This window comes from Manacus vitellinus, unplaced genomic scaffold (assembly GCF_001715985.3).
Source record: "Manacus vitellinus isolate BGI_N305 unplaced genomic scaffold, ASM171598v3 scaffold_25_pilon, whole genome shotgun sequence".
Lineage (NCBI taxonomy): Eukaryota > Metazoa > Chordata > Aves > Passeriformes > Pipridae > Manacus > Manacus vitellinus.
The window spans coordinates 1,370,638-1,383,363 of NW_021939882.1; the positions used below are offsets into that span (position 1 = coordinate 1,370,638).

General features: G+C 44.2%; 2 protein-coding genes across 5 annotated transcripts; both read right to left on the minus strand.

The window, feature by feature from the left end:
* Positions 1-229: 229 nt before the first annotated feature.
* On the minus strand, positions 230-8,796 carry LOC108639896 (hepatitis A virus cellular receptor 1 homolog). Of its 4 annotated transcripts, XM_018073687.2 has the most exons (8): positions 8,084-8,794; positions 5,993-6,334; positions 5,332-5,382; positions 3,315-3,391; positions 3,029-3,085; positions 2,151-2,265; positions 1,696-1,735; positions 230-1,327 (listed from the first exon to the last, which is right to left on the minus strand). In XM_018073687.2, exons 1-8 carry the CDS (start codon positions 8,130-8,132, stop codon positions 1,234-1,236), a joined length of 825 nt encoding a protein of 274 aa, XP_017929176.2. In that variant the 5' UTR covers positions 8,133-8,794; the 3' UTR covers positions 230-1,233. The 4 variants fall into 4 exon arrangements, with proteins under 4 accessions (XP_017929176.2, XP_017929177.2, XP_017929178.2 ...); XM_018073688.2 differs by lacking the exon at positions 5,332-5,382 and having other exon boundaries at positions 8,084-8,795; XM_018073689.2 differs by lacking the exon at positions 3,029-3,085 and having other exon boundaries at positions 8,084-8,795.
* Positions 8,797-10,032: 1,236 nt separating this feature from the next.
* Positions 10,033-11,961, minus strand: MED7 (mediator complex subunit 7). Its single transcript, XM_008931809.2, has 2 exons — positions 11,937-11,961; positions 10,033-11,001 (listed from the first exon to the last, which is right to left on the minus strand). Exon 2 carries the CDS (start codon positions 10,980-10,982, stop codon positions 10,290-10,292), a length of 693 nt encoding a protein of 230 aa, XP_008930057.1. The 5' UTR covers positions 10,983-11,001; positions 11,937-11,961; the 3' UTR covers positions 10,033-10,289.
* Positions 11,962-12,726: the final 765 nt, after the last annotated feature.

The following is a 12,726-nucleotide window of genomic DNA, read 5'->3' on the forward strand; positions in this document are numbered from 1 at the left end:
TTGGTAAGAGTTGGTCTCTCTCCTGCCTCTGCTACTTTTCTGCTCTTTCAGTCCCCAGCCCCTGTTTAAAATGTGTTCTTAAAAACAATTGAAGAAAATTATTCTTCCACTCAAAGATGATTTTGGTCTTTTATCTCCTGCTTAACAATGCTTAAGGGATTGATTCATACTCATGGGTCTGCCTCCATTTTTTTTTATTTAAAGTAAACCAAAGTTTAGTTTTGCAGAGGGTAAGAGCTGAGACACATCACTAACTGAGGAGCAATGGAGGAAAGACTTCAACCACAGATTCTCTGTATTTATGGGCTAAAATCCATCAAATACATTCAGCATTCTTATGAATTAGTTGTTTGCTATTTAGAGGGGTGTGAAGGCAGGCCAACTTCAAAGCAATATTTTGTGTAATGTCCATGACTTCTCCATAAGCTAAGAAGAGGACTTAATTAACTTTACAAGGTGGGTATTATTTGTTCAGTTGTTTTAGATGCCTGGAAGTAAGACTTTCCACCCCAAGGGCTTCTCAGGGTATAGGTGGGCCTGAGGAGAAAACCACAGAAAAAAAGAGATGTATTTTGTAGAGAGAAACACATTTAGTCATAGTTCTCTTAACACAAGGTGTGAATATTCTGTACATTGAAGTACTGATGCTGTAGGCTCCGAGGTCATCCCATGAGGGGTGAGCATCCATAGCTCCCCCAGCTTTAACTGCAGGTGGACAGGAATTAGTATATTGTATTACTGAGCTGTTACCAGGACTGGGTATACTTGTCTTCACTGAAAATCCAACTAAATGTACATTAAATCACTAATACTACCAAGTTTTCCCATGTGACAGGTTTGTCACAGCAGCTTTGATATTGCTTCTGCCCTCTGATGGCACAAGCTCTGTGGTAGGTGGCAGACAGAACCCACAGCGAAGTCAATTCTGCCCTTCTGGCACTTCCTCTTTTTTCCAAAAAGGAAGCGAGAATTTGAAGCAGATAATAAATATAATGGTAACTTTCTTTAGGAAATGAAAATTTCCATTTAAAACAGTAGGGTTTCAGTTTCTCTTTCTGGAACAGGCTGATAAAGATTTTAATTGCAAGTTTAGCTTTTATTTGTTTTATTAGAACGATGTGAGTAATGCTTCAGTAGTGCAGACACATGCAGCTGCTGAGCAGAGGGAGCAGCTAACATTTTGCAAACTATTTAATGTCCCCACAGTGACAAAGGCAAGCATTAATACAGTCCTTAGTGTATGATGTAAACATTTTCCTCTGCATGGATCTCATCTTCCAGGGCATTGTGATTCCCCACACCTTGTGGCCTCTGAAATGCAATGAAGCTGCACAAAAGAGTAAAAATAATGGTTTTAAACAAAAACAGACAATAAAACCAAGAAGAGTAGATCAACCAGCTCACTGGAAAGAGTGAAACATGAATAAACTCTTATTATCATGACTGATAATGAATCATCTTTCCACACTTGAGGTTTGCATGCTCCCTAATGCAATCAACTGATAGTTATTACTCATTTTTGCTTAGTAAGTAATGAAAAGTAGCAGAATTTATTAATTTCTTTTTGTAATGCTTTCTATTAACTTGAGATTAAAAAAAGAAAGTCAAAGTATGTGATGGAATGGTCAGCATACTGACATTCTCTTTCTGCAACCTCATTTGTCCTATCAGCAAAGGCAGGAACAGAATACTTACTTTGCAAAGTCATCCATCTTCTTCGTATTGTATAAGTATTCTAAGGACCATCCAGAATAAAAATAAAGAAAAAAAAGAAAAACAAATAGTTTTTTTAAAACAATTAGAAGCAAGTAAAGCAGTGTGTTCAAAAATAAATAATTATCTTCAGGAAGGAACTGGGAGAACAAGGAACTGCGGAATGGGTAGGAGGAAATGAGCAGGGCACAACCACAGCCTGGGTTGTCTGGTTGCTGAAGAGTCACAAAATGAGGAGGCCACATTCACACCTTGCTCTTCAGGGCCCCAGAGGCCACAGGGAGAGAGCTGACTGAGCAGCCACAGCACAGGGACCGAGTGAGGAATCCAGAGACCTCAGCTCACTGCCCCGAAGCGGGAGACGTGTGACATCTGCCACAGCTGTCATGGGACAAACCTGAGCAATCCTTGAATAACTGCCCAGGAAAAGTACTTACGTTTAGTGAGGAACAGAGCCAAAATCAGGATGACCAGAAGTACTGCACATGACCCAATCCCAATGTACAGACCATTTTCTGCATACTGCTGACTGGGAAGCGATACAGAGGTGTTCTGTCAAACACAAGGCAGATGAGCATCAGTGGAACTGGCAGCAAGAAGCCCATACAGCACTCAAAGGCCATTTATATGTTTTGCGACTCTGCAGGAAAAGTCTATTTGAGACCAAAAGCCTAATCTGAGAAACAGGACAAGTTTCAAGCAGAATCATTGCAACATTTAGGTGACCCATGCTGTTAAACAAATTTCTGAGATTATCAAATGACCTGAGGTTATGACAAATCTCATTTATTGAGGTTTAATACCATTTGGTGAATTTTTCTATGATCAAAATATCTCCTGATGTCACACCCTCCCACCTTCTTATCAGCTTATTCAGCAATTATTCAAGGCTTTATATCAATAAGTAAATGCACCTTCTCTTTTGCATTGTTTTTTATTTAGGCTAAACTTCTTTCTGATGCCAGCTGTTAGTATCTAATCTGCCATTGGTATCTCAGGCCTGGAAAGACACTGGAAGCACAGTATGGTCCCTGACTTGCATCCTGCACATTCAGCAGCATGAACTCCCACAGCACAGACTGTCTGACTGTACATCACAGCAGGCCTCCCCAAAGGCTGGTTTGGCTGGCTGGTCTTCCTGATAAAATTTGGGTGCTGTTGCTGCCTGTCACCCTGTAATACGTGCTGGAGGGCTCAGCAGGACAGGAAGAGGTCTGGCAGGACAGCCTGTTTGAACCCCACTGCACAGGAAGTGCAGGGCATCCCTGTGCTCCCACGTGGTCCAAGTTCCACTCTCCCCCACATCCTGCCATACCTGCAGGTTTGCAGTAACATCTGAGCAGTCTGAGGTGTCAGAGCAGGGACCAGAGGCCTGAAAGGCAATGCAGATGTTGCTAAAGCTCTTCCTCCATTAGTAGGAAGTACTTTATGCATGCTAAGCAGGTTTTTTCCCCTCCTCTTTTATAAGAACTCTTTCTTATAAACAACAATATTCTGTTGCAATCAAAAAAAAAGCAGTGGAAGTGCCTGTAGGGATGACCCCATAAACTCTCATTTCTATCCACTCTGCCCAGCTATGCTGCAGCAAAGGAGATGCTTACATTCTCAGGAGCTTCTGAGGCAGATGCTGGCCACGTTTCTGTGACAGTAAAGGAGGATCCACTGGTGCTTCCAGGAGCTGAGCAAAGACAAGACAAACACATCACTTGCACAAAGAACCATTTTGCCTTGACACAGAGGAATCTGTATTGCTGACTTGGAACCACTGAACTTAAATGTCTATCAGTAGTCTGGGCTCTGTATATCATAAAGAGGTTGGTGTCTTCACAGGGCAGCACAAAACTCTGAATATTGGAGTTTCTGCTGCCCTTTTCAGAGCTTTGAATTCCTTCCAGGAAACACTTGGCTCTTGCTGTCATGTGAACACTGGGAAGGAGTTATCAAAGTAGCCATCTGGGTTTGGAGCCAAGAAGCAGTGGATTATAGAATCATGAAATGGTTTGGGTTAAAAGGGACCTTAAAGATCACCCAGTTCCAATCCCCCTGCCAAAGGACAGGACACCTTCCACTTGACCAGGTGGTTCAATGCCCCATCCAACCTGGCCTTGAAGCAAAAAATGATGCCTAAAGTGAACTTAGGTTATCTGGTGAAAACTGATGAAGGTTATCCCAGGGCCTTGAAACAGCAACTGATGCAGAGTCAAAAAGCAAGTGATACTTTAAAGTCCCAGACAGCTGTGCAGTAAACAGACTGACAAAAAAAGTGATATATTTGCATAAGGACCTGCAGCATATTTTGAGGTAATTTCCCAGAGCAAAGCTGTTTGCAATATTTAAAATTAAGAGCTACAAACTTCTGACTTCTTTATCATCAGTCTCGGTTTCTCCACGAGTTCTCGGATGATACAAAAACCTCCTAAAAATAAAATCTCCTGTTCACTTTATGACAACATTAGCTGGTTGCTTTAATGTTTTACATTGTTACCCTTATTCCCAGAAGCTTTATTTTGAAGAGGACAGGATCATTGGCTTCACTGTTCTCTGCCATTCAGAACTTGTCTTCTGAAAACTTAAAACACTGTTCCACCATCAGCCAACAAAGATGTCACAGGGTTAAGAAAACTCATGAGTTCTAAGATGGAAAGCCATATTATTTGCAACTAGAATAGAAACAATCTGAGAAAGTTTTCACTTCTTTTTCCAAAAAGGAAATGCAACTGTTGTAACAATCTAATTTAGAGTTGCTTAGCTGGAAACATCCAAGACAAAGGGAGAAATACAAATGGCATCCCTGATTTTTCTTTCAGAATCCAGAAAATATTGTTACACCATGAGCTTTCTCTTGTGTAATGGAAATTAAAGGTGTCTTTCTCAGACTGAAAAAGATGCAGCTGAGCGGGTATGTGATAGAAATTTATCCACTTGTGAGGGGAATGGAGAAACTGAGTAGGGAACAGTTGTGCACTGTCCCTTCTACTACAATGAGAGATCTCGTGTTTTTAAATGTTCACAGGCTACAGAGGATGTGGGCAACCTCTGAGACACATCATATACCAAGGTAGAAGAATACTTTGGCACTGTATCACAAAATTACTGCCCTGTTTCTATGATCCTCCTTAATCATCTGCTATTGACTGCTACTGGAGACAAGATCCTGGATTAGATGTGCTTTTGAGCTACTCCAATAAAACAGTTCTATATTACTGAGCAACAAATTAGCTGATTAAGCAGTGGGTACACCCAACTCCTCAAAAGTTGAGTTTTACTCTCAGGGAATGCATTTCTAGAAGAAGAGGTGAGATTTTATATCCCAAACAAACCAACAAACCAAAACAACAGCCACAATAAAAGCAAAGTTTGCAGCACCATTAAAACCTCTAAAGTATCACACCTGGAAGCAAGCTTCCTCCCACATATACATGTTCCTTCTGTTGGACTCTTTATATAATATCAGGTATAATTTAAATCCAAGTTCTGATCTTTCATTCTATGGTAATGTTTAGTAAATTTTAGCCAAGACATTTCTATCATCCAGCATCATTTTGTTTCCTTCCTAAGATCCCCATTTGCAATATGCCTTATATATACTATTGAGATTAATACTTGGATAAAAGTTACCTGATGTCTGTTCAGAGGTGTAAGTGTGAGGACTTGCAGTAGAGATCCTAGCTGATGTTAAAAAATAAAACAAAACCAACACGTTATAATTAACCTTAGTGTGCATTTATGTAGTGAAAAAGAGACAGTGCTTCTACAGTAAGGATTTGCTAGCACCAGCTACACAAGTACCTCTGTCAGCCAGTTGTTCCATATATTATCATGCTTTTCACAAGCAAGAGAAAAACTAAAAATCAAAGGAAGAGTTGATAAAAAACTTCTCTATATCAATTTTGTGTCCCTGGGCTTTACTCTAGAATCAAGCAGGGAAAATCAAACATGGCTTTCTATGAAATGAGTGCAGCGATAACGCTTTGGATGAACTAAGTACTGTGTGCTGCCCTTCCTCTTAAACTCTTCAGTTATTCTAAGAAAGCTCAGTAGTGCTGTGCACCGTGAAACAAAGTACCACATTCTTTTGTTAATTGAAGTGACTGTGCTGGGATAAGAACTTTGCCAGAGACAGCTCAATTTGAACACCACTAACAGCAGACCCGCAAGGTCCTAAATATCAGCCTTATGGATGATCGTAGAAACTATTTCGACCACAAGCTTTGAAACCCAGACCCAAGAGCAGATTTACCACAAGGGTACTCAGACAAGAGCACACCTCTGTACTCACCTTTCCTTATCACAACCTTGAGATTAGTTTTTTGATCGTTGAACCACCCCCGGTGCTCCACACGGCAGCAGTAAGTCCCACTGTCTGCTTCCTCGGCGTTCACAATCGTGAGGGAAACGTCGCCCTTCGTCAGGTTCCCTCGCAATAGGTACCTGCTGCTGTACTGCTCTGTCACCCTCCATCCATCTGTCCAGACAATGGGCCGAGAACACCGTGAATTAGGGCAGCTATCCCGCCCCCAGCACATGGATGTGATGTCTTGTGTCCTCCGGACGCTGTAGAAGCAGGGCACGGTGACGTTCTGACCAACCTCTCCGATCACTATTTCTGATACTGTGGGGCCTGTGGACAAAACAACAGAGCTGCTGAGTACAGGGCATGCAAGGGGGGGCTTCTTGTGCATCTTGCCTGTCCTGACACTTCTCAGCTCTCAACCACCACCAGGCATTGCTGGAGCAGATTTTCCACAAATAGATTTGTCCCGGCAGGAATGATGCAGTGAGGGATAACGATCAGGCCAATTGCATGTTCAGAACGTGTCTCTCATCACAGAAAGAAGAAATACACTTTCTTCAGCCTCTGCAGGTAGGCAGTGAGGTGAAGAGATAACAGTGTTTGGATTTGCTCAACTCTGTGGCTTCTCTTGAGCCAGGTGCAGTCTGTCAGCTCTTTTCCTTCCTTTAGATTTAATCCAAGCCACACAGAGGGGAGCAGTAAGACACTGACTTTAATCAAAACCACTGTGGGAAACTCTTCTTCCCTTTTAATGAAGAGCCACTAAAAGGAAGGTTTCATCAGAATGATTACTGCTGAATGAATTTCTGATTTTCTTTCCCAAAGTCACGTTTTGCCCATTCTGATCAGAAGGGATTTTTCAGAGCTTTTCTGAGAAATTTTATACTCTTTTTTTTCACTACCTTATTTTCTCTTCTCACTCTTAGGCAGGTTCTAAGTTGTTTGGTTCCCCTTAAAGGTAATTTTTCATGTTTCCAGAAGGCTGTGTCACACTACTCAGGTGAACACAGTGAGCCCTAGCACTCATTCATTACAGTGAGATAGTTTCTTTTGTGTATCTAGATCACTCCAGTCAATACTCCCTTTAGAAGAGTTTTATTAAAAGCTAGTTAAGTACCAGTCAAAATGATTTGTGCTCTGGGGATCCAGTCACAGTCATCCTGTAACCACTTTCTTCTAAAAGGGTATGCAGTGAGGCTCCCAAAGTGCACACGCTGTTTGTACTTCAAAGAAAACCATTTTCTATATACTGACTACTGCACATTCTTATCAAATTCAGTAACATGGGATCACATGTGTAAATATTTTGATCCATCCATATTAACATTTCAGGAATAGAGTTCTGTGCAGCAAGAACAGGCAACAAATTATCTCTACTGAAAGTCCAGTCTGGTCTATAATTTTTATTTAATATAAAAAGGAAGTTTGAAATTAATCTCATCATAAAAGACTGTATAAAGAACTACAAGAAACAGTATCTGTAATATCCCTTTTCTTTCTGCTGAATTTATCTTACCACCAAGTTTTTAATGTCTGTCTTTATTAGTGCCACTTTACAACCTGTTGTTTACAGTGCTGTTGCCTTTAAAAATCTAGGACTGGTTTCTCAGATTAAAAAAAAAAAAACAGGAGCAATTACCAATTCGTTCCAATACAATTTCATATTAGCTAAAGACCACCAGAAGCCACAGTTGGCCTTTTCCCTGTCTTCCTAAGCACTCATCTTCACAAAGTCTGCCAAAGTGAAATATCCTTGTTTTACAACTTCTCTAAAATGATTTAAAGTTCTTTGCTCATCTCAGATCATTGTTTTTAAAAGCCCACTAATCAGACAAGCCAAGACTACCTCAAGAAGGAGCATCTTTAAAACCATCATACCCTCAAACATGATTTTATCTTAAAAAGGTGATAAGGCCACTAGAACACTATTGAGTCACTGTGATAAAAGTCTAACACAAAGCTGCAGTTTCTGTGATATGTGACCACTCTTTCTGTTGTAAGATAAAATTTCTCAGAATCACTGATGTATGATACCTCCATCCACCTCCATCTAGTTGTTTAGGCCCACTTAGTTACCTGTAAATAGGACCAGAAGAATCCAGTTCATGCAGACATAAGACAACATTGTGGCTGAAGATGAGGAACACTCCCGCTCACCCTCCTCATTCAAGAAAACTTATCTTCTAGGTAAACTTCTTTGTTTGCTTCTTAGCACACCATGTCCAGACACAGCTGTGGGTGCCCTTCAGTCCAATCTGATCTTTTTGCCCGTGGTTGGGCTGTTTGTCTCCTGCAGCAGAGGCAGAGCTGCAGGCAAGGTACAAGTGTACAGGGCTGAGCTGCCGCTGACGGGGTGTGACTGAGAGGCGGCACTTTGCAGTACCACAGAAATTTAGTTCTCTTTTTTCCAGATCTGCTTGATTACCATAAGTAAAACTTGTCAGCACCACTGAGCTCACACAACTACCAGAACCATTGCCCCAGACTGCTTCCCACACCTGCTTTTGCCATAGTAGACAGCAACTGGATAAAAGACTACATAGGATATGTAGCGCTGTGGTAAGTAGAAAGGACTTGGCAAAATAAAAGATTCCTAGGAAGAACTACTCAAGCTTTTAATTATAAATTTCTGGTTCTAATACTTAGAAGCAGCTCAGAGCATCTTTTGGCAAATTTTCTTTGGCAGCAATAATTTGGTAGTATTGGAAAACTGTCCTACTGTTACACAGTTGAGCCAAATAGAGTTGCAGTCTCTTTTCATCTGACTCTTAAAAATTCCATATGCACCTGGGCTTTTGCAATATAGACAAAACATCCAGAATGCAGAATCACTTTAAAAAGTAGTGTGGAAACTGTCTCATCCCAGACTCAAGGCTCACTCTGACAGAATTCTGAAATACAGCTTTTGAGAAAGGCTGTTCCCTGACCACTCTCCCTGTGTCCCTGGATCACCAAACTCTTCTCAAGGATATCTTGTCTTTTTATATTGTTTGGACTAGAACTGCAGCTGTGATCAAGGGTATTTGATCTAGAGCCAAGAAGTGTTCTTTGCTGAAGCTACTAGTCTACCTCACAGTGATTTATACAGATGAAATTAAGTACTAAGGAGTTAGAACCAACAGAGCTGTCTCACACTGGATACCTTAGAGAGCAGAGGCACCAAAGTGACAGTTTCTTTAAGTGAAAATTAGGAAAACCAAGGGATTAATGCAGCTGAGAGACAAACACTAGCAACACACTTGCAGGAGAGAAGTGAGAGTAAGAGGGATGAAGGGTGACTTTTGCGTGCAGCAGCTGGAAGCAGGACACTAAGAAAAGCGCTTCCTCTTCGCTCCTGGTGTTTCTGTGGAAACAGGAAACTGCAGACAGCTGCTAAAGGAACAATTCTGATAATGGCCAGCAGGATCCTGGCGAGCTGGCTCTGGCAGGAGGCGGGTGACTGCATTCCCCACAGTGCCTGGCACGGGCTGGTGAGCTCTGGTGGTTCAGTGTGCAGCAAACACCCACCTGCACACCAGGACATGGCCCTTCCCATAGTCCCCAGCAAAACATGGGCTGTGCACGGGTCTGCACTGGTTCCTCCCTTGCATGAGCCACATCTGAGCTCTGAAATAAATAAACAGGATGAGAAAATACAGGAACTCTTATCCCAGAGCTCTGTCTGTGTCTATTTTACTCACTTCACCCAGGCTATTCTGTTCACACATTAGTCAACAGCTGTTTGAGTGCTATCTGTATCCCAGGAAAGCTGTTCTGGTCACATAGTAAGAGAATGGGAGAGCTACAGGACAACAGTTAACCCACTGGCTTTAGATTTCACCTCAAACACAGACTATAAGGAATGCCTTGGTGCAATTTGAGTTTCTATGTGCCTGTTTTCCAAGTTCCTGTGTTCTGCTTGTGCAAGAAACAAGCACCACTTCTGTAGAAATTTTTTCTTGACTCAGAGCACATAGAACCATAGAATAGCATACCCAAAAATCAGAGAGATGAACCCAAAATACGCAGGAAGTGACAAATGAAAGTATGACAGAAAAAGTCAACTTTAATCTGTGCCTACCACCTCACGGTACATTTCACGAAAATTACACTTTTTTCTTTCTACCAAAAAAAACACAGGTCACAAAATATCAAACACTTTCATCTGCCCACTCACTCACAACCTCCAACATGTGCACAAGAAATGCTTTATCTGCTTGTACAACAGCAAAACAAACTATGTGTAGCCTCAGAATACACGCTGCCTCTCCCTGTGGTGCATTAACAAAGCAAGGTGTTTTCTTCATGTCATTTCGTCAATAATGCTGCACATCGCTGCATCCTTGTCTAAAACCTGATCTCTCTTGCCACCTGAACGCTCTCTCTGCTTTTCGCTCTGTCCGATGCAGTTGTTGCCATCATCAGTATCCATGGGCTCCACTTTCACTCTCAGTCCTCCCTCTGCATGAGGCAGATCATCAGGCAAGGAAGCCAGGCAGTTCTGGATCATCTCCACAACCCGCTCCAGGTGCTTCTGGAATCGCTCCGCGGTCTCCAGGCGCTGACGTTTCTGCACCTCCATCATGACCCTCAGTGTCTCCCTGGCTTGGTGAGGGCGATACTCATTTATAAGGTGATGGACATGGACAAAAAGCAGTTTCAAGTCTTCCAGTTTCTCCTCTCGCTTTATGCTCCCTGGGCTCCTTATCAAGATATCCAAGAGGTCCAAAAAGTTGACCAGGATAGACATATTAAGTTTTCTTAATTCCTTCTTGTGATCGAACTGCATGGGATGCAGCCGTTCAATACCCTGGCTCTCCAAGGGCCGAATGATCAGGTCATCACACTGAAACTGATTTCCAAACATCATGTAGCTGTCCTTCACAGGGGGAGGTGGCTTTGGAGCCAGGCCCTTACGGATATTTTCATCAGTATATTCTTTTATATACTGCATTGGAGGTGGAGGAAGGGCACTCACTTGCTGAGGTTCACCCATTTTTGCCAGACGAAAATACCTATGGGAATGTTCCAAGAAACATATGTTAACAAGAAACATATGTTAACAATTTGTGTCACAAGATTAATAGATAAATATAAACAAAGACAATGCAAGAGAAGTGGCCTTGAGAAAATGAGCCAGAAGAAAGACAACCCAATGTGCAGAATACAGGAAACTACTGATAAATCCATGTTACTTTTCACTAAGGTTTACTTACAGCAGGATCAACTACAGTAGCACACAGAACACTCATTTCCCAAAATATGAAAGACCAGCCTGTAAACTGAGCAGCCACAGGGAGGGGGAGACCCCTTCCCTAGCTGGAGCCCAGTCTGTGAACCCCACAGAATATCCTGAGTTGGAAGGGACCCACGAGGATCATCAAAGTCCAACTCCAGGTCATGCAGAGGACAACCCAGCAATCCCACCATGTGCCTGAGAGCGTTGTCCAAATGCTTCTTGAGTTCTGTCAGGTTTGGGGCCGTGACCACTGCCCTGGGGAGCCTGTTCGGTGCCCGACCACCCTCTGGGTGAAGAACCTTTTCTTAATATGCACCTAACCCTGCCCTGACACAGCTCCAGCCATTCCCTCGGGTCCTGTCACTGGTCACGAAGAGCACAGATCGGTGCTGCCCCTCGTCAGGAAGCTGCAGACCATGGTGAGGTCTGCCCTTAGTCTCCTGCTTCTTCAGGCTGAACAGACCAAGTGCCCTCAGCCGCTCCTCGTGTGGTTTCCCCTCTTCACACGCGACCCACGACAGAAACTGGGCCGGGCCCACACCCGCCCGCGCCAAGCTTCTCTGCCCTGCTCCGGGCTGGGCCGGGCTCTGGGCCGCAGGGCTCTTCAGACCAGTGCTGAGGAGAGAAGAGATGTGACCAGGTACTGGCAGAGGGGACAGAACCCATCCGGGGCCCGCGGAGACCCGCCCGCCCCCACCTTCCCTCACTCACCCTCACCGCCCGCCGCGTTCCCTCAGCGCCGCCGCTTCCGGACAGAGGCCCCTCCCCTGCCTTCCATTGGCTCGCAGCCTCTCGGTGCCGCACTCTGATTGGCTCTCGCGAACATCAGTCAGACGCTCTCTCCACTCAGCTCCCTCAGGGGGCGGTGCCAAGCGCGAATTGGGCACCGGGGTGTGCACGCTGTGGCGAACATGGAGGGGGTTGCGGGGCCGTCCCGTCCCGTCGCCGTCACCCCTCAGGGCTGCGGGGCTTCCTCGCCAGAAACCGCTCCTGAGGCGGAAGAACCGGGAGGGGAGGGGAGGGACCGGCCTGGCGTCCCTGCGGGGACAGGGTTGGGTGAGGGTGGCCCCGCTGCTGGGAGACACAGAATCGTAGGAATCACGGAGTCACTTGTGTTGGGAAAGACCTCTGAGATCATCGAGTCCAACCTGTGGCACAGGTCCAACCAGACCAGGGCACTGAGTGCCACGTCCAGCCTTTCCTTCCACACCTCCAGGGACGGTGTCCACACCACCTCCCTTCCAATGTCTAAACACCCCTTCTGTGAAGAATTTCTTCCTAATGTCCAGCCTGAACCTCCCCTGGCGCAGCTTCAGACCATTCCCTGTTGTCCTGTCGCTGGTTGCTGGGAGCAGAACCCGACCGCCGCTCGGCTGCAGCCACGGGCTGAGCTGGAGGGGCGCGTTTAGATCGGGCTCTGCCAGCGCGGTTGTTGCGCATTAAACACTGAATTACGCAGTGATTGCATTTAATGCGACCACGTGTGGGGTGATCACACGGT

Coding starts and splice junctions, on each gene's coding strand:
- LOC108639896 (XM_018073687.2), bottom strand. CDS start 8,132: ATGTTGTCTTATGTCTGCATGAACTGGATTCTTCTGGTCCTATTTACA. Junction 3,086..3,314: donor CCTCAGAAGCTCCTGAGAAT/GTAAGCATCTCC, acceptor ATTGCCTTTCAG/GCCTCTGGTCCCTGCTCTGA. Junction 2,266..3,028: donor ATGTTACTGCAAACCTGCAG/GTATGGCAGGAT, acceptor TGTGTTTGACAG/AACACCTCTGTATCGCTTCC.
- MED7 (XM_008931809.2), bottom strand. CDS start 10,982: ATGGGTGAACCTCAGCAAGTGAGTGCCCTTCCTCCACCTCCAATGCAG.